The following is a 27,680-nucleotide window of genomic DNA, read 5'->3' as shown; positions in this document are numbered from 1 at the left end:
TTTATGTGTACATATACAGTCTCCGGACGACAGCACTCTCCTTTTGCATGACAGGATGTTAAAACAGGCACCTGGGGCACCCCACCAGGGCGCATTTACACAGACTTTCAGCAGTCTCGTGGCGCCCGTCCACCACATGCACGCACAGAGGCTGTGGGCTGAGGGACTTGGGCCACCCTACCAGGGCACATGTACACAGGCTGGCAGGATAGCCAAGTGGCGCCCCCTCCCCCACATGAACGCACAGGGGGTGTGGGATGAGGGATTAGGGGCACCCTTCCAGGGCACATGTACACAGACTGGCAGCAGGGCCCCGTGGCGCCCTCACATGCGCGCACACAGGCTGTGGGATGAGGGACTTGGGGCACCCTACCAGGGCACATGTACACAGACTGGCAGCAGGGCCCCGTGGCGCCCTCCCCCTCTCATGCACGCACAGTCTCGGGCTCCTCTGCAAGCAGAGCTCTCGGAAACCCGAGCCGCTGTTTGCGCAACACAATCCCTTTTTTTTTTCTAAAGCGACAGGGTGTCTAGACGGCCATGTGACCGGGCCGCGCCACTGCGCACTGGAGACTGAGAGCAGAGCCGGGGGCTGCCAGCCAGGGACGGGGCTGGGGGGAGCGTGGAGACAGAGAGGCCAGGGGGGCGGGAGAGACGGGAGGAGGAGCAGGGAGGGCCGAGAGCTGGAGGGGGAGGAGAGCCAGAAGGAGCGAGGAGGCGCGGGCTGCTCTAGGTAACATCCACCTCACTGGATCCACAGCTCTGCGCCGACGAGCAGCACCAAGCAGACGGCCAAAGAGAGCCGAGGGAGCATTGCCAGGGCCCGCGTGTTCCAGCACCAGCACAGCGCCTCGAAGGCCCCCTCGCAACCCACGTCTGCGCCAGGATCACGCGCACAGGGAGCCCGACCCCGGAGGGCATTTGACGCCCCGGATTTGCCGTGCAGCCACTTTTTATTTTCTTTGCAACATTGCTTCCCCTTGGTGTGCTCCCTCTGGACCCATGTTGAACCCTGCGCCCTTCGGCTTCTGGGCGCCCAGCCGGGGATATTCCGTGGGATTCTGCCTGCTTCTGCCCTGAGGATTTGTACACGGCGTGCGCCTTCAGCCCGGACTCAGGTGGCTTTTATTATCGCTCTTTAGTGTCCAGCATTTTCCGTGACTAGCAGCCGAGTGAGCTGGACGCAGCTTCATCCTCCGCGAGGGCGCACAGGGATGCTCTGCCTGCCCGGGGGCGGGCGGTGAAGGCTGGCTTCGGGGGGACCCCCTGCCCGTGGAGGGTGAAGGTCCCGGGAAGCCCCGCGTGGAGGTGACCGCTGCCTGCGCCTGGACCGCCGGAGGAGCCCCGCTGGAGGCGACCGGATCCCCGGGGGCCCCTGCGCGCCCGGAGACTGGCGCATGTCGGAGAGCGCCTGGGCCGCCCGGATCGCCCCCCGCTCGGCGCCCTCTCGGGGGGCGGCTGCTGCTGGCTGTGCCCCGCCGGCCTCGGAGCCCGGATCCTTCATGGTTTGCGGACGGCATGCTCGCCTGGTAGCCGCCGGGGAAGCCTCTGCTTGCCGTCCCGCATGTTCAGGACCAAACGATCGGTGCTGGTCCGGCGGCTCTGGAAGAGCCGTGCGCCCGGCTGCGGGGAGGGCGCGGAGGCCGAGGCCCGGGACACGCACCCCGGCGGAGGCACCACCACCGGGGGCTGCTGCATGGGCAAGGCGGCCAAGATCGCCCGGGCCGCGCCGGGCCCCCCGGAGGCGGAGCTGAAGGCGCTGGGCCACTCGGCGCTGAAGAGACTGAAGGAGCGGCAGCTGGAGGCGCTGCTGCAGGCCGTGGAGTCCCGCGGGGGCGCCCGCACCGCCTGCCTCCTGCTGCCCGCCGAGCCCCGGCCCCAGGCCCTGCCGCTGCTGCTCTGCCGCCTCTTCCGATGGCCCGACCTCAGGCATTCCTGCGAGCTGAAGCGGCTGAGCGGCTGCGAGAGCCACGGCAAGGCTGAGCCCGAGCTGGTCTGCTGCAACCCGCACCACCTCAGCCGGCTCTGCGAGCTAGGTAAGGGGCTGCGCCGGCGTGGGGTAGCGCGCACTAACACGGGGCGCCGCCGTAGCCGCCCCCTGCCACAAGTGGGATTCGCTAACCTACTGCACACTGGCACTGAGACCACCTCGGTGCAGCAGGTTGGCGAGTGCCACGCCGTGCCACACGCGCGCACACTGCCTTGGAAGGTAGGTCAGTGTGTGCACGTGTGGCATGGCGCGGTACTCGCTGACCTGCTGCACCCGGGCACCACCATAGCCGCCCCTGCACACCCTGCCACGAGCCCTGGAAGGTAGGTCAGGGGCAGTGCGTGCACGAGTGGCATGGAGTGGTGCACACTATCCCGCATGCGGCACACTAGGACCACCTCGGTCGCCTCCTGTACCTCCACCACAACTGCTGCGAGCAGGGTAGGGACATCCACACGGTGTGTGCAACGGTGCATGCGGACAGAATGCTACACTCTAACCTACTGCACACGAGACACTAGTTTCAGGAGCAGGCACCACCACCTCCTGCACACCACGAGTCCCTCCACCTAGGCAACCACCTTCACACGGGGTGTTAACGTATATGCTAACCTCATCCGTACACACCGGCTCTTTAACGAGAGGCATGTCTCGCTAGATACTAAACTCGCTTGGCACTACAAACTAGGTACCCCTGTAACGGCACCACAGCAGGTTTGGTACAGTTAAAACCGTGCAGTTATGCACCACCCTGCACTTGCGAATGAAGAGTTGAGTAGTCCGCACACTAAACTCCCTGCATAGTAAACACAGCTGGGTCTGCGACCTCGGCAAGGAGGCGCGTGCAGCCGTGCATACTTCCCAGCAAACTCCCTGCGCACGAAACACTACCCGCTGCACAGGTTCGATACTGAATCGTACACAGTGCCACCCTGACCTCTTCCCTGCGCTTTTGCACCGTGTGTACACTTGTACAATAACGGTCTCCCTTCCTGTTCACCCTACCTGTGCCCAATCTCAGACTTAAGTGTTGACCTCCACTTGGCACCACTTCAGATGTCACTGAGTACACAGCCATAGTGCATACGAGCTCCCCTCCCGACCCACCGAAATGGACTTTCCCGCACCCCCTTCCACTGACAGAAGCCCACCCTGCAGACAGCATATGTCTACGGAGCCCCCTTGCATATACTGAGACCACTGCCTCCCTAGACATTACCCTAGGGCAGGCACACGTCGTGTCCACCCCTGTATATACAGCGCTGCATAGTCTGCAGCGATCACAGTTCTCAGTTAAGTGGACATGCATGTCTTAGTTATCACACGCCAGTGTGTTATTACATGGCTTTCTCCATGCCCTTGATGCAATGTATCGACCTACTGTGGGCCTCATTCTTGCACGGCGTGTTACAGCCTCACGTGCACAGTAATGCTACATGTTACCTGCAACCGTGTACATTGATGCTGTGCTATGGACGCCCCTCCCCTTTCTTTCATAGGCCTGGCCTTAGCTTGCAGAATCGTTTGGTAACACTATTTCAGAGGCCCACCTCCTGCCTGCCCTGGGACTTCCTGCATTCCTTGCTGACACACGGAACCCGATGATGAGATGTAAGGAACCCACCTACTATCTAGGGCCTTCCCTTTCAGCTCAAGTAGTAAAAGGGAGCTGCATTCCACCTGGAGCCCCCCCCCCCCCCCCCCCCCCCCCCGTTAACACTAGGGACTCCCACTCTGCCCAATCCGTCATTACGTTCCACCTTGTATTTATTCATTTATTCTACGCAGCACACGGGACCTCCTGAGACATCCGTCTATCACAAGTGTTCTGTGGGAATCACAGATGTTCCTTACATTCTGGCAACACACTGAAGCCCATATTAGCAGGGCAGTCCGTGCTGGGGAAGGGACCTGACAGGTGTACCAGGGAACCATGTACTTCCGGGTTTATGTGCCAATCCCCCCCCCCCCCCCCCGGTCCCACACGGGCCTCATTCTTCTTCGTGGCGCCCGTGCATTCCATGTTACCCTAAAACCTTAATGCATCGTAGTCCCTCCTATCACCCACCACACCCAAGTGGATCCCCTGCAGTACTTGTGGCATAAGGGACCCTCGAACTGCATGTGGTTTCCTTTTCTGCAAAGTAACGCAGGGGTCATCTAGGAATTCCTTACATTCCAGGTAACACAGGGGGCCATCTACCACCTGAGACTTACATTCCGGGGAACACAAGGGGCCATCTAACGCAAGGGCTATAGGACTTGTTTACATTTCATAAACCACCATGCACGTGCAGACTCCGCAGATCCTCCTTCCAGGTAGCAACAGGGTAGTATGGACTCATACTAGACACCTGCACACTGCCAGCATTGCACATTAACCCTTTCATTCCTCGAGAGGTCAAGTGCCATTTGACGGCGTGTTTACTTCCGCTTTAAGCACCGAGGATGCTCTTGGCACCCTCGCGCCACTGTAACAAGTAACTGCCACGAGGCACCAGGGTGCTAAGTGGCACATTATACACCCTACGTAAAGCGCAATGGGCCGGCCCCTCCCCCCTCCCAGACTGCAGTGGCGCCGTGATTTCTCAAAGCTGACCTGGGCCCAGAAAGCACAGCTCATTTCTCCCATGCACACACCAAGCCGGCATTCTCCCATGTGTGCTGGGGCTATGCACAGCTGCTGCACTAGCATGCACAAGGACACCTCTTGCACTGGTATGCTTAAGGACATCTCTTGCACTGGCATGCATTAGCACATTTCTTGTACAGGTCTGTATATTAACATCTCTTGTACAGGTCTGTATATTAACATCTCCTGTACTTGTCTATGTAGTCAAAACTCCTGCATTAAGTCGCCTGTACAGGCCTGCATATTCACATGTTCTGTACTGCTTGCTGGCCTGCATATTCAAATTTCCTGTACTGAATATTCACATCTGTAGTGCTGGCCTGCATATTCACATCTCCTGTACCCGTCTATATAGCCACATCTTTTGCACTAGTCTGTGAATCCCACATATTTACTTACCAACATTTAGTTGGTTTGCTTGGCAGAAGGCCTCCTGCAGAGCGGAAGTGACGTTGTGTGTGCGCCCACCATTTAAACCCATAAACGACACTTCCTTTGCATGCAACCTTAATGGTGCTTGCTTTTAGTTAAACCCATCATGCTAGCGGTCGGTTCACCCATATCTGTACCTCCTCGCTTTAATAAACACCCGCACTTCCCGAAACGGAATGTTAGTAACCCTGGTTACTAGATAGTCAACTCGCAGAGACAGGCCAACTTCACGTGACTCTGGGCCACAACATTGCATGTGTGGCCGCATTACTAGTCGCACCACACTCATGTAAACGGGGGGCACTAACATTCAGTAACTGCCCGCTGTTGCTTATTGTCGTGTGTGTGCACACGCTTGTGATCTGTGTCAAAGCACCGCTCCTTTCATTCTTTGGCAGACGCAGCCCACCCCGCTTAGTTTGCAGACAGTTCAGGGATGCCCCCATGAGAACATCTGAGAGGAAGAACAAGGCACTGTGTAGATGGCGACCTCCAGACTAGACTCTGAGGGCTGACATCTGTAATTAAGTTGTCTTGAAACGCATGTAACTGTGTGCTGCGGGTCCCCGTTGATCATCCCAGATGACCAGTTATAAATGGTTTCGACTGAGTCCCATATCTTCAATAGCGGACATTTACCAGACTGCATAGTGAACATTGCGGCTGTGCACAGTTGCATGTTGCGACTAGTTGGCGTTCTGCAGTGCTTTCAGCTGGTATTTCGTTTTGATCCACATGAAGTATGTAAATTTGTTCGCTGGGCGCAAGTTCTGGGTCCTAAACACGCACATTACTAACCAAAAATGGGAAACTGTCTTTTCTTACATAGAGACATTTTGTATTTTGGCTTAAACACTCTCTAACAGAGTGGGAGACTTTGTTGGTGTGACTGATAAATACGGTTAGTCTTGGGACGGCCTATGCATTCCATTAACACGTTACTTAAATGCAGCTATACACTAGCTCAATCCCTAAAAGCCCTTTGAAAGGCGGGTGGGGGGCAGGGGTCTCAGGCCCTGGGGGGGGCACCAGCGCCCCCTTCCCGGGCAGCAGGGGGCTAGCGCCTCTCCCCGCCCGGCCCCCTCAGCGCGCACAGGACTATTATCAGCCTGTCTGCATCGGTGGTGCTTTCCAGGGCTGGAGTGTGTGTGAGCCGCGCCAAGGAGGCCCGCTCAGCAGCAGATAGCAGAGAGACTGGCGCCAGGCGGCCCCTTTTGTTTATCTGACTACGACATATCAAGGCGATCGCCGCCTGGCTGCCCGGCCTCCAACCCCCAGCGCTAAGACAAACAGCTCGCCTCCAAAGAATGCCCCTGTTATCACAGCCTCCTATCGCTCTCTCCCATGGCTCGGCCTCAACCTCTCTCCCTCTTTTTCTCTCGTTACAGAGTCCCCTCCTCCTCCCTACTCCAGATATCCCATGGACTTTTTAAAACCAACTGGTGAGTGCACTTCTTTTTTTCATTTTTATTCGGTTTAATCTCTTTTCATTCATGTTTGCCTTAGTACAGAAGTTTCTGCTGGAAGAAATGAATGTGACTTTCAAAACTTTTTTTTCTTTACAATTGTTTTACTTTTAATGGGTCTTGTTCGTGCTCAGCTGCGGTTTTGTGATGATTGACGCTCGTTTGATGACCCTAATGCATGTTGTAGTCGTTTATGTTTTAATTCAGTTTAGCAGTATGTTGTGTCCCTCTGTTGCATTAATTAGTAGAATTTTGGTGGGGTTGCCGAATTTACTCTCAGCACGTTTGATGTCTCGCCTATTTAAGTTACTGATATCGCTTCTTAGGTCATTAAGCACCAGAATACACATTTTAGGTCATGCATATTTCAGAAGTAAGTTCTTTATAGCACATGCTCATCTCGTTTAGCCATAAGGAGTCTCTCAAGTTCAGAGAGCACCAGTTGTCTCATGTTAAGCGCACGTCTTAACCAGACCTGTTTGATTTTCCCTTTGCATTCTGGGATTTGTAGTTTTGATTACCCATTATTAATTGTAAGCCAACGAAAAAAGCCAAGGATATAAACGGGACTGTGTACGTCATGCACGCCTGCAGGGGAATTGCAAACTGACCCCCGCACCCCAACACTCCCCCTCCTAAAAATTAAGGATTTTCTTTGTAAACGTGTGACACTTGCATGCATGAATGTTTTTGTTCCTAGGAAGTACTCCGAAGCTTTCTGTCTTCATACCCCTTTAATCAGTTAAACCCGAGTTCTCCATGAGTCCTAAGTAGTCCCTCTGTTCAGAACTATATGAATGAACGAGCCAAGAATGCTCTTTACATTGTGTAAATCGGGCCAAGGCCCCCTCTGCCTCCCTGAAGTCACTGTAGAGTTCTGACCCGGGCCTCAGCACTTTCCCCGTGCAATGTCGCCCCTCCCTTCCCTCCAGCTTGTAATTGCTTGGAGGGCTGCCAGGGCAGGAGCCCACGGGCGGCTGGCACCAGCCCTGCTGCAGTTGTCTGTGTATATAAACTCCTGGGAGGCAGCCAGCGGGCCCCTGTCCGGGCCGGGCAGCGGTGGTCCGGAGGAAGCCGGGCGCAGTACAAGGGGCTTGGGAAGAGATCTCAGGGCAGAGGGAGGCAGCGAGACTGCTGCGAGCCACTCCATATCCCTGTCTGAAGATAAATTGATCGGGGTATCGATCGTACCAGAGGTCTCTTGTGTGATTGAGTTTTAACGCCAGTCAACCAGTTAGTTAACCGAATCTATGGCCAGGAAATATGAAAAGAAAGGCCGGTGGCTTAAAAGGGTCCCCTTCTTTGTTAAACAGTCATGCACGTCCGGGTGGGTGTAACATCCACAGCTGAATCAGTTTCAATCCCCTACACTCCCCTGTGAGTGCTGCATGTCTGCAAGCATTTTCTTCTCGCCCGACCTTTTCCCTGGAGCAGAGAAATGCCTTTTGTAGATAAGGATGCGCAGCCGGCGGCTACTGACGCTCTTCAAACAGACCGGCCTCTGCCCCAGGCTGCCGCCTTCTGCTAAGTAAACCAGGGCGCTTGGTGCCAGGGAGCGGCTTGCGCGTCTGATCGATGGGTCGGCGCAGAGCCCACGTATAAAACTGTTCCATGGCAAAGTCTACACTTCGCCAATCACAAGGTTAACGCGATTTTAGAAGACAGCGCTGTTTCCCACATAAATGGCAAAATTCACACTGGCCTTTTATGTTTGAATGAAAGACATTTCCCAACGCAAGGGGTAACTCATTATTTCCACACTGGGACCGCGAAGAGTCATTGTTCTGCATGTGTCTCTGCAGTGGTGCCTTGAACCCACTGAGCTTTCTCGCCGCAGTCGCCAGCGGACGGGGCTCCCATGGGCCGCCTTCGAAGATCAAGGGATGCATTTATTCATTAGCCGGTGTTGACACAAGGTGGCGAAAATGCGTGTCAACAAGAAAGCCACAAAACATGACTGAGCCGTTTTGAAAGGAAGAGTGCTGTGGATCAGCCAATGGGATGTGGTTATTGCGGCCAATCGGAAACTCGAACACAACTGGCTGCTGGCTGGGGGTTGAGTAAAGGCTTTGCAAATGACAGGGACTATATCAGAGAGCTTGGGTGGTGCACTGTGGGGGGACACAACTGCAGTCAAGCAGTGTTCACTCTTGGTCTCAGAAGAAGGCCTAAAATATATTTTAATGTATTGATTCGTGCCAGCGGAACCATGCCGGGTTTTCAACCGAGCTACTTTGTGATTTACTTACATTTTGCTTTATTGCATGCAGTGGTACCTTGTGTGGGTATCCTGGATATGTGACGTGTCTGGTCCTCTTGGACCCACATGGCAGGGAATTTTGAGGACTACGTGACACGTACATGTTGGTGTTATTTACAGTTGTATAGCGCTAACTACCATTGCGGTGGCATCGTAGTACATTCTGTAACTGCTTCTCTGTAAGTCCTACAGTTGAACTGAAGGAAGACTTCTTCTGATGGTGTTAGTTGATTTTCTGTGGTTAGTAAAGCTTTTTCTCGGTGTCAGATTTCCACGTTGGACTGTGTGAGTGTGAAAAAAAAGGAGTACGCCTGTAGTACAGCCACAGTAGAGCTCACCCTGTGTATGCATTAGCAGCCAGGTCGTTGTCTTGTGATGCACTGTTGTGCACGTGGGATCAGCCTCTCTGGACCTTGGTTGCAGTCCCACGGCCATGCCTTTCATTCTCACGGCTTTCCCATTGGACTTTAATTCACATTGTGTTTGTTTTGTTTACCCAGTGTTACCAGGTGAGACCCAGGCAGGCCAATTTACATTGTAAAGTAGAAAATGATAACCTGTTCAGCAGGTGGTTGTAGGCACAGCCTTTGAAGCACCTTATGCCTGAGTTGGTAGTCCCACAGCCGAAGTAGGGTGGTCTGGCTTGACCTTGCCATGCTCTAACCCTTTGAAGGGACCATGCCTTGCTGGAGTGTGTCTTTGGGTGCTACAGATCCCAAACATTTATGGGCTCATGGTAGGTCAGCTACCCTTAACTGGGTTCGCGCTGTAAAAATACCATATGCAATGCATACATGTTGGTGAGCAGAGAGCATTTCTCGTCGTATTGTGATGGGTGTGACACTTTCAGATCTGTAAAAAAAATCTCGAGGTTCATTCAAAGGCTACAAAAACTGGACATTTCCACGTCATATACATTGTGTATGTATAAATATTGCCACTGACTTTATGTATCTGTTCTAGTAATGGGTTTGTAATGAATCTCATCTTTGCTGTAAATCGCTCTGACCTTAAGACAGTTGGGCCCCTGCTGTAGAAAATAACAAATAAAATAGACTTGCAGCATCGGTACCTGCATACCAATTCTCCATCTTTAGCCTTTTTACCTTCCCCATTTGGGCTACAAACCACTCCCCTTTGTCCATCAGTACACCCATCCCAGGTACGTAGTATCACTTCTCTCCCTTCTCTGGTCGCCCCCCCAAGCCCCTCTGGTCTAATAGTAAGCACTCCTCACCATGGTTCAGGGCTGTTTCCCTTGCCCAAGTAGCCCCCACCCCCGTCACAAATGTCACTCAGTTTCTTTCCCTCACCCCTGAAAAAGTCATCCGTACTCTCTTGCTGGTGCTATACCGTGGATACCCTGCTCTTGGCGTCACTCTCTGGTGTAGCAGAATTGAGTAGAATATTTGAGGGGAATGAGTTCACGTGTGGAATTTCAGTCGCCGTGGAAATACTTACTTTGACATTTTATTTTTACAAAAACCTCTTGGGATTTCAGTTATGCAAAAAAATAAAGGGGTGTTGGCAGTGCTGGCCGAGTGAAGCGTATATAACCAGAACGAGTCCCTCCTACAGCCTTTAGCCCAGACCCCCACCCTCCCCCAATCCCTCCCCCCAAAGAAGCTTATGCCCAGAGCGTTGTCCACAATTACTTTATAGAATAATGGACTTTGTGGTATATTTTCGGAGTGCAAACGCATTTTTAGTAGTAGCAGGTTGGGAATTGAAAGTTCGACCTGGCCGGAGGCCAAGCAAAACTTTGCTGCAGGATTTGTACAGCGGAGAGTTGTAAGGCAGAAAGGCTGTGGAATTAACAGGGTAGTTTATTCAAACAACTGCAACTCAGCCTAGACGTTTTGTTTTTCCATTGGAATAACTGGCAATGCTGAGTTACATGTACCTTGTCACAATCCTTTTTTTTATCTCTCTTTTGGCTACTTGCTTTTTTTTTGGGTAGGAAATATAGAATTGCTCTTTCTGAAGTAAGCCATGATAGATTCCAAGTCACAAAATGGTTTCAGTTGGATGCAGTAGCAGTGTATGAATTTCGATATTGGTTACTAACCTGTCCCCAATTTAAAAGTGCTGAAATACTAACTTTGATTACCCACCCTTAACGCCTGCCCCCTCCAACCACAAAAAAATTACAGACACGATGCCAGTGCTTTTCCAATGAGTTTGTGTATCCAAACTATATCTCGCAGTCTAAAGTTACTTTCTAACATGAGTTATAGGGGTTTTCAGTGACTTTCTAGTTTTTTTAAAATGTAAAGTAATATATAAATACTGTACATTAATACAACCACCACCATGGCAGGTGTTGACCGCAGAGCTAACCTGCCCACATGCACCCAACCCACGTAGTGGGCGATGGGGGATGGTGTATAAGGAGTTGAGGTTTTTCCCCTCTTTTCCCATTGGGCTCCGTATCCCCAGGTACCCATGGATCCACGAAGGATCCTCGTCTCTAGGTGTCTATATTTTTTCCTTTAATGACTCCGAAACTACTGAACAGATTTACACCAAATCAGAAAAAGCACTATCTGCGAACCAAGATATACCTTCCTGCCAAATTGGGTGTAAAAGGGCTATAGCTTTGTTTAAAGATTGCAAAATCCTAATAGACATAGAATGGTGGGAAAGTGTTTTAGGGGCCCACATCCTCTTTTTCTCAACTCCTAGCTTGACTAATCATCCTAAAACATTCAAGATAGCAGCCAAACTTCTGTAGTAGTTTTGATCATTTCATGCTGATTCTTCAAATGACACCAAAGTTATTAGCAAAACAGAAAAATGCTTAGGCTATGGGAAAAGTAGGTTCTAACCATAACTACTTACTGACTTTTATCAGTGGGTATATATATATATAGAGAGAGAGAGAGTGGAAAAGCAGGGTTGGTAGTGCTTTATGGTTATTGATCAAAAGCAGTGACTTTCTGTGGAGATGACTGGGCACATGATGCCACAACTCTCTGCCATGTTGTGCTCCTGTTGTTTTGTGCATCAGTTTTCTTGGCAAATAGGAACTGTGCATGGCGGACATGTGAGTTATGGACATGTGAGTGTTCATAATGACTCAAGAATGTTAGTAGTTTTACATGTTTGTATTAGAACCCCTTTTAAACTCTGGGCTCCTCAGTGAATTTGTATTTTGATTTTTTACTATTTAGATTGATGATACACGGAGATCTTCGTTTGTGAGGGACGTGTGAGCGAGAGTGCCTCTCTCTAAGAAAGCCGGAGGCACGCACACGGAGGCACGCACGCACGCAAGCTCACGCGCGCGCGCGCCGCTGTCAGGGACCTAAGGAGGAAGGCGAGGGTGGGAAGAGGAAGAGGCCCGTTGTGCACGGGGACCGTTCCAGGGTGGAACAATGGTCCAGCCAATGGCGAGTAGGAAGTTGTCTACGTAATTAGAACGCTCAGTGACGCACCGACGTCAGACGCAGCCAAGGGTTAAACAAACGCATTCCTTGGACGGCGCGAGCGCTGCTAGGCATCTCCCGAAGTGGGCCGCGTGCAGTATTTCTCAAGTAACTCCGTTTCCTGTCTCCCCTATTGTTTGCCGCTTGATGAAGTGCATCCTGCCCGACTGTATATTCCTGCTTTGAGTTAGCCTCTTCGCCCCGATGAAAGAGATTACCTACGGGGTGGGGGGTCACCAGTGTCTGCAAGGACATGGCTCAGGCGGGCTGAGGGTTTTAGTTACTCGAGTACCTCTAGCTTCTCTGCCCCCAGGCTCTTCTTCCAATCTTATGATTTTAAATGAGCCCAAGGCGCGTTTTGTTTGTTTGGTTTATTTAATTATTTTTGGGTCGTTAATAGACTAATAAGCATTTTTAAGCAATCGTGTACTGCTCGATTATTTAACAAGTATACATTTATTTATAAGTAAATAAGACACCACCAACTCTTGATTACTGTTCGTAGCTGTATTAAACAAAGCTTTAAAACAGGGAAGATATGTCGTTTTAAGTGGACGAGGAAGCAGTGCCACATAAAGTGTTTTGAAACTACTCAATAGATTTGGCATGTACTACTGTGGGACCTAGGTTTAAATCTGGCCTCTGTTTAGGAGTTTACTTTGTGCGATTCTATGCAAATCACTTAATCGTCCTGTGCTTATACAATTGTGATATGTATGTGTGTGAACTGTAATGATGTAACTCTCACTTTATATACGCGATCTTGAAAGGTCTCCCAGCACCCCAACTAATGTAGAGCACCGTGTTCCTCCCTAGATAGGGTTGTGCAGTATAAATACCATTCCATACACGTGCTCCTTAAATAAATGCATGTATAGAAAAAATAGGGTCATATTAATCAGTTTTTATTTTCAGGTGTATCTCATTTTGAGATCGGACCCCACTTATAAAAGCACTAACGAAAGTAAACTTCCGCGAACTGAACTATTTAGACTTTCTTTGGAGGAAACTTCAAACTAATTTAGAGGTTACAACTAGTTACCTGCCCAATCCAGTTGCATTGTACTCCTCACCTACACGTTATACCAGTGGTCTCCATACTTCTTAATGCTGCCCCCCCCCCCCCCGTGTTGAAAAATAAAAATCATTGGGCCCACCCTCAGAATTTTTCACAATTATTTTATAAAGATATCAACATTTAAATATGTCTAGACCTATATATAAACACTGCAGTTTTACCTTTTTAAAAATGCAACAACATGCTTCTGCTTAAAACAAAGGCCTGTTAGCTGTTTAATGCTGCTTTTGATCTGAGTCTGGCGGGCCCCTTGGGATCGCTTAAGACCCCCCAGCCCCTCCCCAGTTTGAAGACCTCTGACATATACTATGTATCTGGATTTCTACCATTCCCTCCAGATAGATATATGATCTATCAACTAGAATTATTAAAAGTACATATGAGGTGGGTAGTCCATCCAAGATTGAATGTGCTGTATAAATGGTCACTATTTTTATTTTTTACCCATAGAAGTGCTGCTGAGTTAGAAGCCTGCTTTAATATCTATTTCATTTTAAAAGCCTGCATTATTTTAGGGAAAGCTTTGCTTTGGTGGTTTAAATGGTCAAGTGTTTGAGCACTTATAGGGTATGCTTTAGCTTAAGTCACATTAAATAGATCCGCACATTTTCTCTTTTGAAATTACCATATAGTTGGAATTCTGTGCCCCATTTTCTGGTGGATCTTTATTTTGTCTGTTGCAAAAAAGCCACTTGCAATATTTCCATGAGAGGTAGTTTGTAACACAGTTTTAATTGATCGCTTTTTACTTACATTAACAGTTGAGAACACAATTGATTTGAATGGTGCCAGAGAAATATTGATTTGAAAGGTTTCAGATAACAATTGAATAGAGTGACTCTAGATGACTGTTATCTTACGAATTAGTGGTGAATTGGCATTTTAAGCCACTTTGATCAAATAAATTAATTTGAAAGAAATAGCGGGTACAGGTACAACTTAAATGGGCATGTAGCCTGCAATCCTGCTCAGACACGAGGGCGTTCTTTAGATAAAACATTAACTTGTATGTTGTTGCCATTAGTTGGTTTAATCTGATCCTCATATTTTTACCTTTTCCTGTTTCAGATCCTCCCGACTCTGTGCCTTCCTCCACCGAAACAGGGGGAACAAATTATCTGGCCCCTGAGGGGCTTTCAGGTACGATGAAAAATCTTATTTTAGTTTACAATTCCTCTATGTTGCCTTGTGAAAATGGCGTCGGTGAGATGATGTGGTGGATGCGAGCTCTCCAGTCATATGATTTCGTGGTCTAGAACAATAACATGCCCACTTTGGGCTTTGAGTGAGAGATAGGGGATTATCCTTCATTGGTCTGCTGTAGTTACATTCCCATTTTCCTTCGCCCACCAGAGCATGGGGTCAGGCCACTATAGCCATCACCTTTACCTGACTGCGTGAAGACGTTCTCCTCTTGGATAGTGTGTATATCCACTCAAGAAGTGGTCCCCTTAAGTACCGGCGATTACTAGTGCAAAGTATTATTTTACATGAGTGTGTGTGAATATATATATCTATATATATATCTACAATGTGTGTCTCCATCTCAAAGCAGTCCATTGCCAGGTCTGTTTGTGATAGCTGCCGTTTTAAATGCATCACCCACGATCGTGTTTCATTTTATTGGATACACTGGCTCTTAGGCCTGCAAGTGGGTGGGTAGCAAGCTGTCAGAGGTGTTGAGAAGCAGACTGTGTTGTTAAACTGCTACATTGTGGCTCATACCGTAATTAGCACACCTGATTGTTCTAAGATGTGGCTTTTGTTAGTGACAAGTAATACAAGTGTTGCTATTTTAGTTCATTCGTTCACGAGGCAGAGCCTTGTGAGGCCACAAATATGTATACACACGACTCTAGCATTAATTGAATATTGGAATTATTCTGATAGAAAGGTATGGTCGCTCGGCCCATTGAGACCTGACAGTCCGCTCTGAATCAAGATTTTAACTACTGTGCTTAAGTAGGTTGTGTAACGGAGGTGAGCAAAAGATTAGACATAATGGCTGCCAGAGGGCAAGCAACAACCATATGTACTGCTTTATTTTGGAAAGTGTGAGGGAGATGTATTGATTACATGTTTTTTTTCTGATATTTGAGGGGGGCTTTTCTCAGAATCCTATTGCTCCCTAGTTGTACTATGCTCAATCATCGCTATTTTCCATTTCTTGTGGAGTGGCATGGATTAGTTTGAGTTTGTGTGCTATTACGACACAGTTTGTAGTAATGTGTTTAATATTCTATGGTACAAGGCAGCATTAAGGCTCTGGAGTAGTCTAGCTGGTAACAGTGCATTAAACTATATCACAGGGAGGGCAACCTCTCTGGCTATAGCGGTGTGTGTGCACGAGCCTCGACTTGTGGGTTGGCCTTGGGTAGGCACCTGTCTAGTAGAGCGGGCTTGTAACTTGTTGAATGTATTTAGTGCTTCACATCCATGACGACCAGCCGGTGCGCTTGGGAAGATCGGTGACATGCACTTCTGCAGGGTGTGCTTGGTTATGAAGCTGTAGGTTTGTGGTCTGGGAATTGCTTTGGTGTCTTGGTTGTGAGTAGAGTGAGGGAGAGCGATAGTTGTGCCTGTTCATGCAGAGTGATTTATTTCTGGTTGTGGCTGGGTACTATCTAATCCTGGCCGTGTCACCCCTGTGATGGGGGAAATGCTTGTCTTGGCCAGTGCTGATAATGTGCCGGTAATTATGGGTGGAGGGCCCCGGTGCTTATTTTTCACCACCAGACTTTGACTCTCAGCAAGAGGGATGCAAAAAAAAGCTAAGTAATGGAACAGGAGAACTATGGGAAAGAGTGCGATACAGAGACCGGAAGTGTAGAGTGATGAAAGTCAAGGCAGCTTTAGTATTTGAGTGCGCAATTGATTGTGGGGTGGTCGGGGCAACCTGAAACCTACGTGTTACCCTGTGGTGCGGTCTCTTAGGAAGCAGCCGTGTATTTCCTGCCGTGTGGTGGTGCTGCGGGGCTCCTGGCCCTGCTTTTTCCCCTTGGTTCCCACCCCCATGTCTTGGTCTCCCGCTCTGGGTGTCTTCGAGTGAGCATTGTTTGTTTTTCTTGCACACAATTTATGCCCTGCCTGTTACTTGAGAGGGGAGTGCGGTGTTTGTTTAACGACCGTAATGAGAATTTTAAGCATGAAAATAAGACCCGCTCGGGGGCTCCCTTCCCCCGTGGCTCTCTGAGGCCGTGGGTCTGAGCGGGGAGGGGCTAGAAGATCAACGAGGAGTCGTCGGAGCGCTGCAGGGAGGTGGAGTGGGCTGGGGCCGGGAGCGTTATGGTTTTAAGTCCAAGGATATGCAGGGTGGAGTTAAAGGAATACCGCATGAAATGAGCCAGGGAAATACTTGCATTTGAAAGCCTACTTCTTTCTTGAAAGGTCTGTGTTATTGATAACATCTAGTCTGTCTGGGTCTGCCGGTGGAGGAAAAGGGGGCGGGGGCCTAGCGGCAGGAAATAACACGGGCCGCCCTGTGAATGTTTTCTCACTCAGGGCCCGTGTCGGGCTGCCTCCAGGGGTGCAGCACTGGAGAAAAATTGAAAAAATAGGGAAGAACTATACATTTCTAGTACTTTTTATGACTGTTTTGTAGGCCAGACAGTTGTACGAAGAGCTACAGAACGGAACAATAGTTCATGGTTTAGATTGGGGTTGAATTAGACTTTCCAAATGTGAAGTATTGTTTAAAAATAGGAACTCAAAGGGTAGAAATTTGAGTTCTTCGCTTGTTCATATTGTTGATCAAGTCTTTCTATGCATTCAAATAGCCAAGAACATGTTACTGTGTACAATACTTCAGAATAAAAGGTGTGATTCCACCCAGGAATCGTCCAGAGGGCATTGGAGTGTGAACAGGGTTGCCACTTGGCTGTTTTTTTCCACTGCCTGACCGGGATTTTAACGTCCCTGGTGGTGCAAAAAAAAGGAAAACCATATAAAACCTTTATTTCTCCCATATCTTGAAATCCCTATAAACCGTACACATTTTGCAGGGAAGCAGTTCAGGTGTCTTAAAGAGCTGTTTTGAAGATCCCTGTGCTAATTAAAGTAAACAAAAACCATGTAAAAAATAAATACAGATGACCGGGTCTTTTGCAGAATCTTTAAACGCGCACATATGGCCAGTATTTTTCTCAAAGAAAGGTGGCAACCCTAAGCGTGACATCGCAGCAGGGCGATGCGTTCACACACGCATGCCACAGGTTGGTGGAAGGGGTGTCGCAGTCAGGTGGAGAGGCTGCTCGGGGATTTGAGGAGGTTTTCAGATAGGGAGGCGTAATGTCGAGTTGTGATCAGGGAATCCTGTCAACCAGGCGAAACAAGGTGATGAAAACTCGATAGGAAATCAATGCAGCCATGTTTTGGGGTGCTGACAGAACCTCCTAAACTTTGTATAGGGTTCTCTACTCAGATGCCTTTGTGTTATTGGTGTATATGCTTTGACTGTTACTGCTCTGGTGCCCATTGCTTGTGCCATTTTCACACTCTAAGAGATGATTGACTTCGTGGTTGATTGAATGTGTTGTGCGTGTTTGGTGGAGTGTCGGTTTTACACTGTTAGCTGGCTCTACCTTTTTGGGATAGCAAGTGTGGGGAAGAATAAGGTTCATTTCAGTGCCAGTTGTGCATGAGGATAGAGGCGCAGGACTAGCGCCAGGAGCCTCTTCTGTATGGTGGAGAGTGTTTTTTATCTCATTGTCGGCTGACAACAATATGTGGTAAACAGTGGTTTGATAAACTGCCAGCAGCACCTTCTGCTTATAGTATACAACGGTTCGATAACAGTGTCACCACCACCACCTTCTGTGTCTAGTATAGTGGTTCGATAACGGAGCAAGCAGCAGCTTCTGCATATAGTATACAGTGGCCTGAGAACAGCCAACAGCAGCTTCTGCATATTGTATACAGTGGCCTGAGAACAGCCAACAGCAGCTTCTGCATATTGTATACAGTGGCCTGAGAACAGCCAACAGCAGCTTCTGCATATTGTATACAGTGGTCTGAGAACGGAGCCAACAGCAGCTTCTGCATATAGTATACAGTGGCCTGAGAACAGCCAACAGCAGCTTCTGCATATTGTATACAGTGGCCTGAGAACAGCCAACAGCAGCTTCTGCATATTGTATACAGTGGTCTGAGAACGGAGCCAACAGCAGCTTCTGCATATTGTATACAGTGGTCTGAGAACAGAACAAGCAGCAGCTTCTGCTTATTGTATACAGTGGTCTGAGAACAGAACAAGCAGCAGCTTCTGCTTATAGTATACAGTGGTTTGATAACGGAATTAGCAGCAGCTTTTGCTTATAGTTTACAGTGGTTAGGTAACAGTGTAAGTGATATGAGAACAGGGCTAGCAGCACCTTCTGTGTCTAGTATACATGTGTTCGATAACCGAGCCAGCAGCAGCTTCTGCTTATAGCACACAATGGTTTGATAACAGGGCCAGCATCACCTTCTGTGTCTAGTACAGCATTGTTTAATAACAGCCACCAGCAGAGTTTGCTTATAGCATACAGTGGTTTATCAGAGCCAGCGCCAGCTTCTGTGGCTAGTACAGCATTGTTTAATAACATTGCCCGAAGGATCCTTTCCTTATAGCATACTGTGGTTTATCAGAGCCAGCTTCTGTGTCTAGTACAGCATTGTTTAATAACATTGACAGCAGTATCATTTGCTTATAGCATACAGTGGTTTATCAGAGCCAGCGCCAGCTTCTGTGGCTAGTACAGCATTGTTTAATAACATTGCCCGAAGGATCCTTTCCTTATAGCATACTGTGGTTTATCAGAGCCAGCTTCTGTGTCTAGTACAGCATTGTTTAATAACATTGACAGCAGTATCCTTTGCTTATAGCATACTGTGGTTTATCAGAGCCAGCGCCAGCTTCTGTGGCTAGTACAGTATTGTTTAATAACATTGACAGCAGTATCCTTTGCTTATAGCATACTGTGGTTTATCAGAGCCAGCTTCTGTGGCTAGTACAGCATTGTTTAATAACATTGACTGCAGTATCCTTTGCTTATAGCATACTGTGGTTTATCAGAGCCAGCGCCAGCTTCTGTGTCTAGTACAGTATTATCTGATAACAGAGCCAACAGCATCTTTTCCTGGTAGTAAACAGTGCTTTTAAGAGTGCCAGCACCAGCAGCATCTGTCTGGTTTACAGTGGTTTGAGAACCGTGTCACCCGCACCTTCTGTGCATGGATACAGTGGTTTGAGAACAGACGGCAGCAGTTTTTGTTTGAGGTAGAGTGGTTTGATCACAGTGTGAGTTGCCTCCTCTGCTTGGTATAGAGCTGTTTGATAACAGTGCCAGCAGCACCTTCACTGTGTTCAGTGCAGAGGTTTGATAACAGAACCAGCAGTGCTTTCTGTGTGTAGTACAGCATGGTTTGATAACAGACAGCAGCACCTTCTGTGAATAGTATATAGGGGTTTGATAAGAGCAACGCATTCAGATGATAAGTGCCAGCAGCACCTTCTCTGTGTAGACAGTATGGTTTGATAAGTGCCAGCAGCCCCTTCTCTGTATAGACAGTATGGTTTGATAAGTGCCAGCAGCCCCTTCTCTGTATAGTCCAGTATGGTTTGCCTAAGTGCCAGCAGCACCTTCAGCGTATACGAGACAACACTTTGATAACAGAGCGCCAGAGGTTGGATAAGAGCCTCCAGTGTGTACTTGGGAGGTTGTGTTGCCTCCAGAATCTATGGGAGAGGTTGTGTAACAGAAGCCCCCCCTCTTGTGTGCTCGTGGCAGTGTCTTACTGAAGTGCGTCCTGGAAATACCGGGGTGCCCTGTCCCTGAGCTCCCCCCGGCCCGGCAACCCTCACATACCGGGGCGCACTGTTACTGATCTCCCACCGGCCCGTCTCCAGCAGCCCCCACGTACTGGGGTGCCCTGAAACTGAGCTCCTACCCTCCCCCAGACTCTGGGGTGGGTGCCTTGGCACTGAGCTCCCACCGGCCCGCCTCCAGCATCCCTCAGATACTGGGGTGCCCTGTCACTGAGCTCCCATCGGCCCGACTGCAGCAGCCTTCAGATACAGGGTTGGCCTGGCACTGAGCTCCCACTTGCCCGCCCCCGGCAACCCTCAGGTACCGGGGTGCCCTCGCGCTGAGCTCCCACCGGCCCGCCCCCGGCAGCGCTCAGATACAGGGTTGGCCTGGCACTGAGCTCCCACTTGCCCGCCCCCGGCAGCCCTCAGATACCGGGGTGCCCTCGCGCTGAGCTCCCACCGCGCGCCCCCAGCAGCCTCCCCCTTCCCTGCCTCCGCTTGTTTTCCTTCCTGGCCTCGGCTCGCTGCTGCGAGCCAGCCTAATGAATGGGGCTCAGTTCAGGGTGGCAGGAAGGTCGGGAGGCTGGAGCCAGGGACTTGATTCCTTTGGCAATGGAAGAGAAAAAAATGCGAAAACTTAATCCCTCGGGAGGCCCCTCACAAAAGAACTGGTTCCTCCTGAAATGCGCAGAGGTGACCTCCCATTCACTCGCGCTGCCCTTTCATGTCGTGTGTGGGGCCTTCTATGAAGGCGGGGTGCGGTCGGACTATTGCCAGGGAACCCCTCAGCTCGACAGAGAACAAGGGGCGGTCTGGCCTGCAGGGCAGCCAGGGAATTTTGGTGACCTCTTTCAGTGATCGGCAGGGCTGGGGAGGAGTCAGTGGCGTGAGGGCTCATCAGATTTCACTACTTGGTGTAGCTGCGCTTCATGCATGCCGGTGAACACCAGGGGTGAGTAAGATGGCGATCTTTTCAATAAAGCATACCATGTAAAAATGTATTTGGTCTGTGCCTCGCGTCGAACACTATCCAGTAGACTAGTTCTCCTAATGATTCTCAGATGATTGGTGGTATGCTTGTCCTTAAGGTACTTTGACATCTTGGTAGTCGAGCACCTTGAATCCTCAGACATGAACAAAACACCGCATTTTGCCAAATGGTCTCAAACGTAGGCCAGATTACTATGAGAGATGGTTATCTTCATGATGTGTTCTGTGATCTTGTTCCCAACCAAGGTGTAATACTGACTCTAGGGACCTGCCAAAACGTTATATCTTGAGTGCCACCATTATTCAGAATCCTAAAACAAAAATGCAGCCTAGTCATGTCGCCCTAGGCAGTGCCTCTTGCCTAGTTGGGCGGTTACCAAAATTGAGTTTTGGAACTGTTGGTTCTGACGCTGCAGGATTGCTAAAAGCGACTAGGCGGATGTGCAAAAAGCTGGTACATTGGTAGTGATATACAGGGATCAGTGCACTTGTCACCTTTGAGGCAACTCGAAGTTTTTTTAGGGCACGATTGATTTCCACCTTTGACTGTTTTGAAGCAATTGCAAGTCACATTTAAGGAACTCGTGCTGGAAGCTAGAAAACTCATCTAATAATTTGGCTTCAGATGCTATTGTGTCAATACTTTAATCGCTGATCCAAACGCTTGATTCGTAAAGGGAGCATTTTGGCTACTGATCACTTTCATCCTGCTTACATTTGCAAGCATTGGGTGCAGATTATTCCAAACAACGCAAGAGCACAGTATTTGGTATTTCACATTAACAAAATGTTTGCCGTCCACATGATTTTGTAAGGGCCACGTCAAGAAGATGTTTCATATAGGTAGTGTCTTCTTTGTGGAAGGGTGGGGGTCAAGTATCTCAGAAAAAGGATGGATAGGGAGAGAGACTCACGAAATTGCCCAGACAGACCTCTGGTCTCGTGCTAGTTTGCATGCATCACTTGTCACGGTGTTGCTCATCTTAGAAGACTAAAGATAACTTGGGTAACTAAAAAGTACAGTCTCCTGACACATTTTCATGGTGATAGGGGCAAGAGGCTGGTCATGACCTTCCAGTTTGACCAGAGGCGCCGATTGGCTCACCAGACCTGTCTGTGTTTGCATTACTTTTATTTAAACTCTCTCTTTCTTAGAACTTGATAGATTACCTTTGCATCCGGACAACAGGTAGATTCCCCCCTCCCTGTTAAGTTCATCAGAGCTTGATTGGGCCTTCTTCTGCAAGGTAGCTATCCCAACCCTCTCATCTTTACATGGTCTGGTAAACTTTTGTGGTGGATGGAAAAGATGACGTTGGTGGTAATGGTTGTGCCCTTGTCTTTAATATGTTGCTTCAGCGGAGGAGCCGTGTTTGCCCTCATCAGCCACGTGGCTGCCATGGGTCAAACATTCCTGCTGGTGCCGGCTTCTAGTGGCCTCCGCGAGCCATGTAAAAGGATACGGCAGAGGGCCGGCCCCAGGTCACTGCCAGCCTGCCATGCTTCTTGAACCATATTAAATGACCGGCCAAGTAGCCTGGCTGCCTTCCCACTGTCACAGAGTTGTTTCCTTTCCAGTTTATTTTCAGCTCCCAGATATTCTTAACTGCTGATTGGCGGAGCCGGAGACACATGCGAGGAGAATGTAAAGTTCAGGTTTACCTTCAGTAGTTTTGTAGAACACTACTTGCTTCCTGGAAATCTTGAATTTAAGCCTGCGGGGTGGTCCATGTGAATGTCCAGTAGGGATGAGGCAGTCAGTCTCGGGCTAGTTCTGACTGTCCTAATGTCGCGGTGACGTAACTTAAATGTCCCTTTTCACCGACTGTGGCCCTGCTTGCTCTAAAATGTGAAATCACTCGACTCTGCCATTCTAATATGTGGGTGTGTATTAGAAATCGGTGCAGTGAAATAAATATAACCGTAATAGCTCGTTGCACTGTTCTCATCTGTGTGCGTGTGTGTATATTTATAATAATGTGTGTGTTTCTGTATATATATGTTTATCGGGTTATAATTTGTGGGGCCCATTAAACCGGAGACCGAAACCGTCAAATTTTTAGCTCAAGCCCTCACTACTTATATTCCATTTGCTGCAACTTTTTCCAGCTTTTGGAAAGTTGTTCATTTTCGAGGTTTTGCAGTAGGAGTAATTGGCACCGATTGCTTTCACCTTGTTGGTTAACAGGAAATAATTGAGCTTGGGCAGGAAATTGCATCAGTCCCTTTGTACACGAGAGGGGGAGCGCAGGGCCCGGGGCCTCCTAGGCCGCACGGTGTGGAGAGATCTCCGCTCGGCTTTTAATATTCGAGGATCACTTAAGTCGCTAGGCCGAGCTCCGGTTTCTTGCTGTTGCGGCCTCGCTTCTCAATTAACTGCGGGAACTCTTGCTTGCTGTTTTAATTCGCTTCCCAGGCTGCGGTGCCAAGGAAGCTCTTGGCTGGGAGTACATTATGGTTTGGCTTGGCGTTCAAGCTGTTTCCCCGCCCATTGTCATTACCTAGGTTTAAACTTGCAAGAATATATGCCTACTGTTTTTTTGGCTTTGCACGCAGCTTTTTATATATCTCGGACTGCAATACACCTTCAGAGGAAGGCACAAGTTCATCTCTTATTTTTAACGGTCAACACAATCCAACATTTACTGTTCTTGTTTTCTCTAAATCCTATAAAGCGTTCATCAAGCTTCACCTTTTCATGTGTTTTTTTTTTTTTTTTTTTTTTTTTTTAACCACTGACTTGCCTGGGTGGGTACAAGTCTGATGTTGTATTGATAAAAGGGAAGTGGAAATTCCTGCCAAGGGCTGGCATATGGTTTCTGATGTCTCTCGCTTGATGCTTTGGAAATGTGATCATTAGGGAGCGATTATGTATTCGACTCCTTAGCCGCTTACAGCCGATGAATAACCCGCATTTGCTGTCTGCCATTATGTGGTCTCCACTCAGTCCTAGGAAAGGGGTTGAACCATCGTTCCTGCTGGTTGTGGGAGAGATGAGGTGGATGGTGGGAGTTATCCCATTAGCAGTCAGTGCGAGCCTTAACTCGTGACTTAATCGTGCCGGGCTTGCAGCCCTCTGCGTGACCCAGTTCAGCAGTGATTGTTATTGTACATCTTGCTTGGGTTGCTGCATGCTCCAAACCCTGTCTGCTAGGGGCAGCACCAACCGAAACTAGTAGACATATAACTTGTTCCAAGTGGCAACTCGAAGGAACTGAAGTTATTCACAGCAGTTGTGTTGTGTGCGAAAACCAGCATTTTGCCAGTTGCTTCCAACCGATACAAGGTATCATCTGTCAACTGGAATTGTCACTTGGGTTTCCACCCTGGCTTCTCAATGTTGATCAGCCTCAGTTCTGCAATTCCTTTTTTGGGGGTGACGTTATTATCTTGCAATTGCAATGGGAAGGTTTCACTGTTGTCCGCCCTTAACTGTGAGTCTGTTACCGGTAAGAAAAGGTCCAGTCTCACCCTTGTATGGGAACTTGGAGAGACTTAAGTGTACATATCCCCCGGCAGATTGAGCCTAATTTGGACTGGATTGTTGCTTTACTCATTTCAGCAATTAAAAAAATTATTTACGCTAACTTTAAGTATTCCATAAAACATCCACCCATGCATACGCGGCTTCTGTGCTCAGGGGAGGTGGAGGGCGCTACTTAAGACAGGAGGCACGTGCGGTGGACCACCATGCCCTGTTGCTTGATTAGATCGCGGTGACATTGTCTTGGTTGACAAACAGAACAGAGAGTGGTAGGTAGGGTTGTGAGAAAATGCTGGCATTGTCCAGTGGTCCGGATTCCCACTAGTGTGAGTTGCTCAGCCGTGGCCATGCTGTAGACTTCCCTGCAGAACTCGACCGGGGTCATAGGGGCCCAGGCCCAGCTTCGTGAGTGCTGAACTGGTCTTTAAGTCTAGTTTAGGAGTATCAGTTAACATCTGCTCAGCCGGTTTTAGTTGTAGAACTTTTGACAGTCTTCCTTCAAAGTGTTGCAGATTTTACACCAAGGTTGAACTTTCAGCTGCTGAGATGTCACTAGTTACATTGTGTGCAGCCTTAAGTTACCTGTTTCGTGGCTTCAGTATAATCAGCAACCTTCACATCTTGAGACCATTACTGAAGCGTCCACTGAACCCAGTTTTGAGTGCGCACAGGAAATGCGATTGGCCAATATAAGCGGTGGCACCAGTTGGTAGCCCCGTGCTTGCCCTCCAGCAAGGATCTTTTGAATGGAGGATCAAGCTCCATCCGGTTTCCAGGTAGATGTGGGCTCTTGTGTGTGCACACGCCGATCCCTTGGCTGGTTCCCGAAACATAGTGGACAACCCTTTCGCCAGCTGCGTCTTCGGCACTGGCGAAGGCGCCCACTGAGTGCCATGGCACCGTGCCCTCCTACGAGCAGTGTACACAACTGACGCAGACGGCCAACGCCTGTCTGCCCCTTGCAGGCACCAGGGAGGTGCCTGTCCATGATGGGGAAACCTATTACGGTCTGACGTATAATTAGAATGTGCATCGCCGCTTCCTGCTTCCCCGCTCGGCTCCCGGTGACTTCACCGCCACCCTGCCTTTACCTGCTTCCCCGCTCGGCTCCCGGTGACTTCACCGCCACCCTGCCTTTACCTGCTTCCCCGCGAGCTCTCGCATCATTACTCAAGCAGAGCGCATTGTTGGGGCCAGCCGGGAGCTCGCTTTTACTCCCAGTTTCATGACTCCGTGAAAAGGCCAGGCTGTAATTGTGGCTCGGTGGCAGGCCCGGCGAAGCCCCCATGTGGGCGACTTGTCATAACAGAGCAGAGGGGCTTGGGGTGTTCCCACCGTTCAGGAACTTTCATTCAGGTTTAGTTTCCAAATAATTAAGTGGATGACTTCATTTGACGGCAGCAGCCCAGACACACGCCCATGTTTCACCAACCCTCGGCGCCGAGTTCAGACTCCGTGGCACTCTCGGTGACCAATTTACCAGGTAATCCTGCTTCAGTAAACCGAGGAAAGGAAGCTCCCCGCCCCGCCTTTCATGTGGGAGTCGTTTTTTTATTTACTACTATACATTCGTCTTTTCAAACGTTTTTGTACCGTACTAGTGTGTGAATTTTGCCCTTGGACGAAAATAGGCAGATCATTTTGAACGTTATTGAAATGCCCACCAAATAAAATGCGCATGGTGTTTTCTGTAACATACGTAGCCGTGCAAGTACTGAAAACTACCGAAAATGGCCAAGGCTGGGCATATACTGTCTATCCCGCTCTCTTCCGCTGCACCCGGGTTTTTATTTTGGGATTCCCTTAATTTAATTGTCAGCGTTTGTTTAAGGTGGTTGTGCATGCCCTCTTGGCCCCAATGTGCAACTTTCCGAACATGGCATTACTCTTCGACGCCGCGTGCCCTCCTTGCCAGTCCCATAATGCGTTACATACTTTGGCATCGAGGCGTGCGGTGTCGTGTCACCCGTTAAGAGTGTATATCAGAGACATCTTGAATCCAGGTTGTGCCTTCCTAATGATGCCCTCAGCGTCTTAGCAGGGTGCGTGTTTTTGTTGTGGGCGTGCTGGAAAGGTAGCCCACTGTTGCTGCTCCGGGAGTTTTGTAGTGAACTTGGGGTTGGTGAAACATTGTAATATTTTTGTACGGGGTATAGGCTCTCAGTGCTCGTTGTTAAGGATACACATCGCACAGCTCTTTAGGACCTTGTTTGGCGAGTCTGAGGCCCGTTGGAGTGTACCAAAGTGGTGTCACCGCGCCAGTTTTGATGAGTGATGTCAGTGGATTGGGCCGAGGCATTCAACTTTGTTTGCAGAGATAACCGAAAGGATATTATGAGAAAGACTATGAGGCTCATCAGTGTTCACGTCGGTGGCACAAATGCCCATTTACCGATGTGGACTCACTCCCACATCCTCGCATTAACTGCAGTTTACTGTCTGAGCTACGACCACCTTAGGAACCTCCAAGAAAGGCCGGAGTACCCAACTTTGATGCGACCAGAGCAACAATACAACAGCCAGGGACTCCCTGCCAACACCAGCAACCAAGGCCAGTAGACTCCATGCAGCAGGCCAACATGCCAAGGAAACAGAAAACTTGTCAGCGTTCCAGTTATATATGGTTCCAACAGGATCCCTAGAATCATTTACAACTGGATGGCTGATATGCCCTCTGCGGGAATTTTTGTTTTGATTCGTAGAACCCGAAGATGGAACAATGAGGTGTCCTTAGTGTAAGCTGGGTCTGTAAACAAGGCACCAACCGGATGTCGACCCCCAAATGATGTTTAGAAAATAAAAAAGTGCCTGTTTTGTCTTTCGATCTCCGGCTTTTATTTTAAAAAATCGAGACGAGACAACTTTGTTACGCCACATTCCTGTGATTTCAGGAACGAAAGCAATGGTCACGAAAGCGTGAAAGCTTAAAAAAAATCTCAGGAATTAAGACCGAAAAAAATGTTTTACAGACTGAAGGGATGGCCGGCATGTGCCGCCGATGTCTAAGAAGGGATGTGATTGCAGGGTGGAATGTCTTGGCAAGCCTGAGGACTTGACCTGCATTGTCTGTGCACGGTCCCAAACTGGTGATGCCGCCTTTGGGACATGCATTCCTCGCAGCATCTAATCAGCG

At 49.1% G+C, this 27,680-nt stretch overlaps 1 protein-coding gene across 1 annotated transcript in view; it reads left to right on the top strand.

The window, feature by feature from the left end:
• The first annotated feature begins 641 nt into the window (after positions 1-641).
• Positions 642-27,680, top strand: part of SMAD7 (SMAD family member 7) — a 42,464-nt gene continuing 15,425 nt past the window's right edge. The window contains exons 1-3 of the mRNA XM_069219141.1: positions 642-2,036; positions 6,443-6,496; positions 14,355-14,426. Coding sequence (XP_069075242.1) covers positions 1,565-2,036; positions 6,443-6,496; positions 14,355-14,426 — 598 coding nt within the window. The 5' untranslated portion in view covers positions 642-1,564. The remainder of the gene's footprint in view (positions 2,037-6,442; positions 6,497-14,354; positions 14,427-27,680) is intronic.

Source organism: Pleurodeles waltl, chromosome 1_1 (assembly GCF_031143425.1).
Source record: "Pleurodeles waltl isolate 20211129_DDA chromosome 1_1, aPleWal1.hap1.20221129, whole genome shotgun sequence".
NCBI classification, from domain to species: Eukaryota; Metazoa; Chordata; class Amphibia; order Caudata; family Salamandridae; genus Pleurodeles; species Pleurodeles waltl.
The sequence above is the reverse complement of the archived record's forward strand: the minus strand, read 5'-3'. Positions and strand labels throughout refer to the sequence as shown.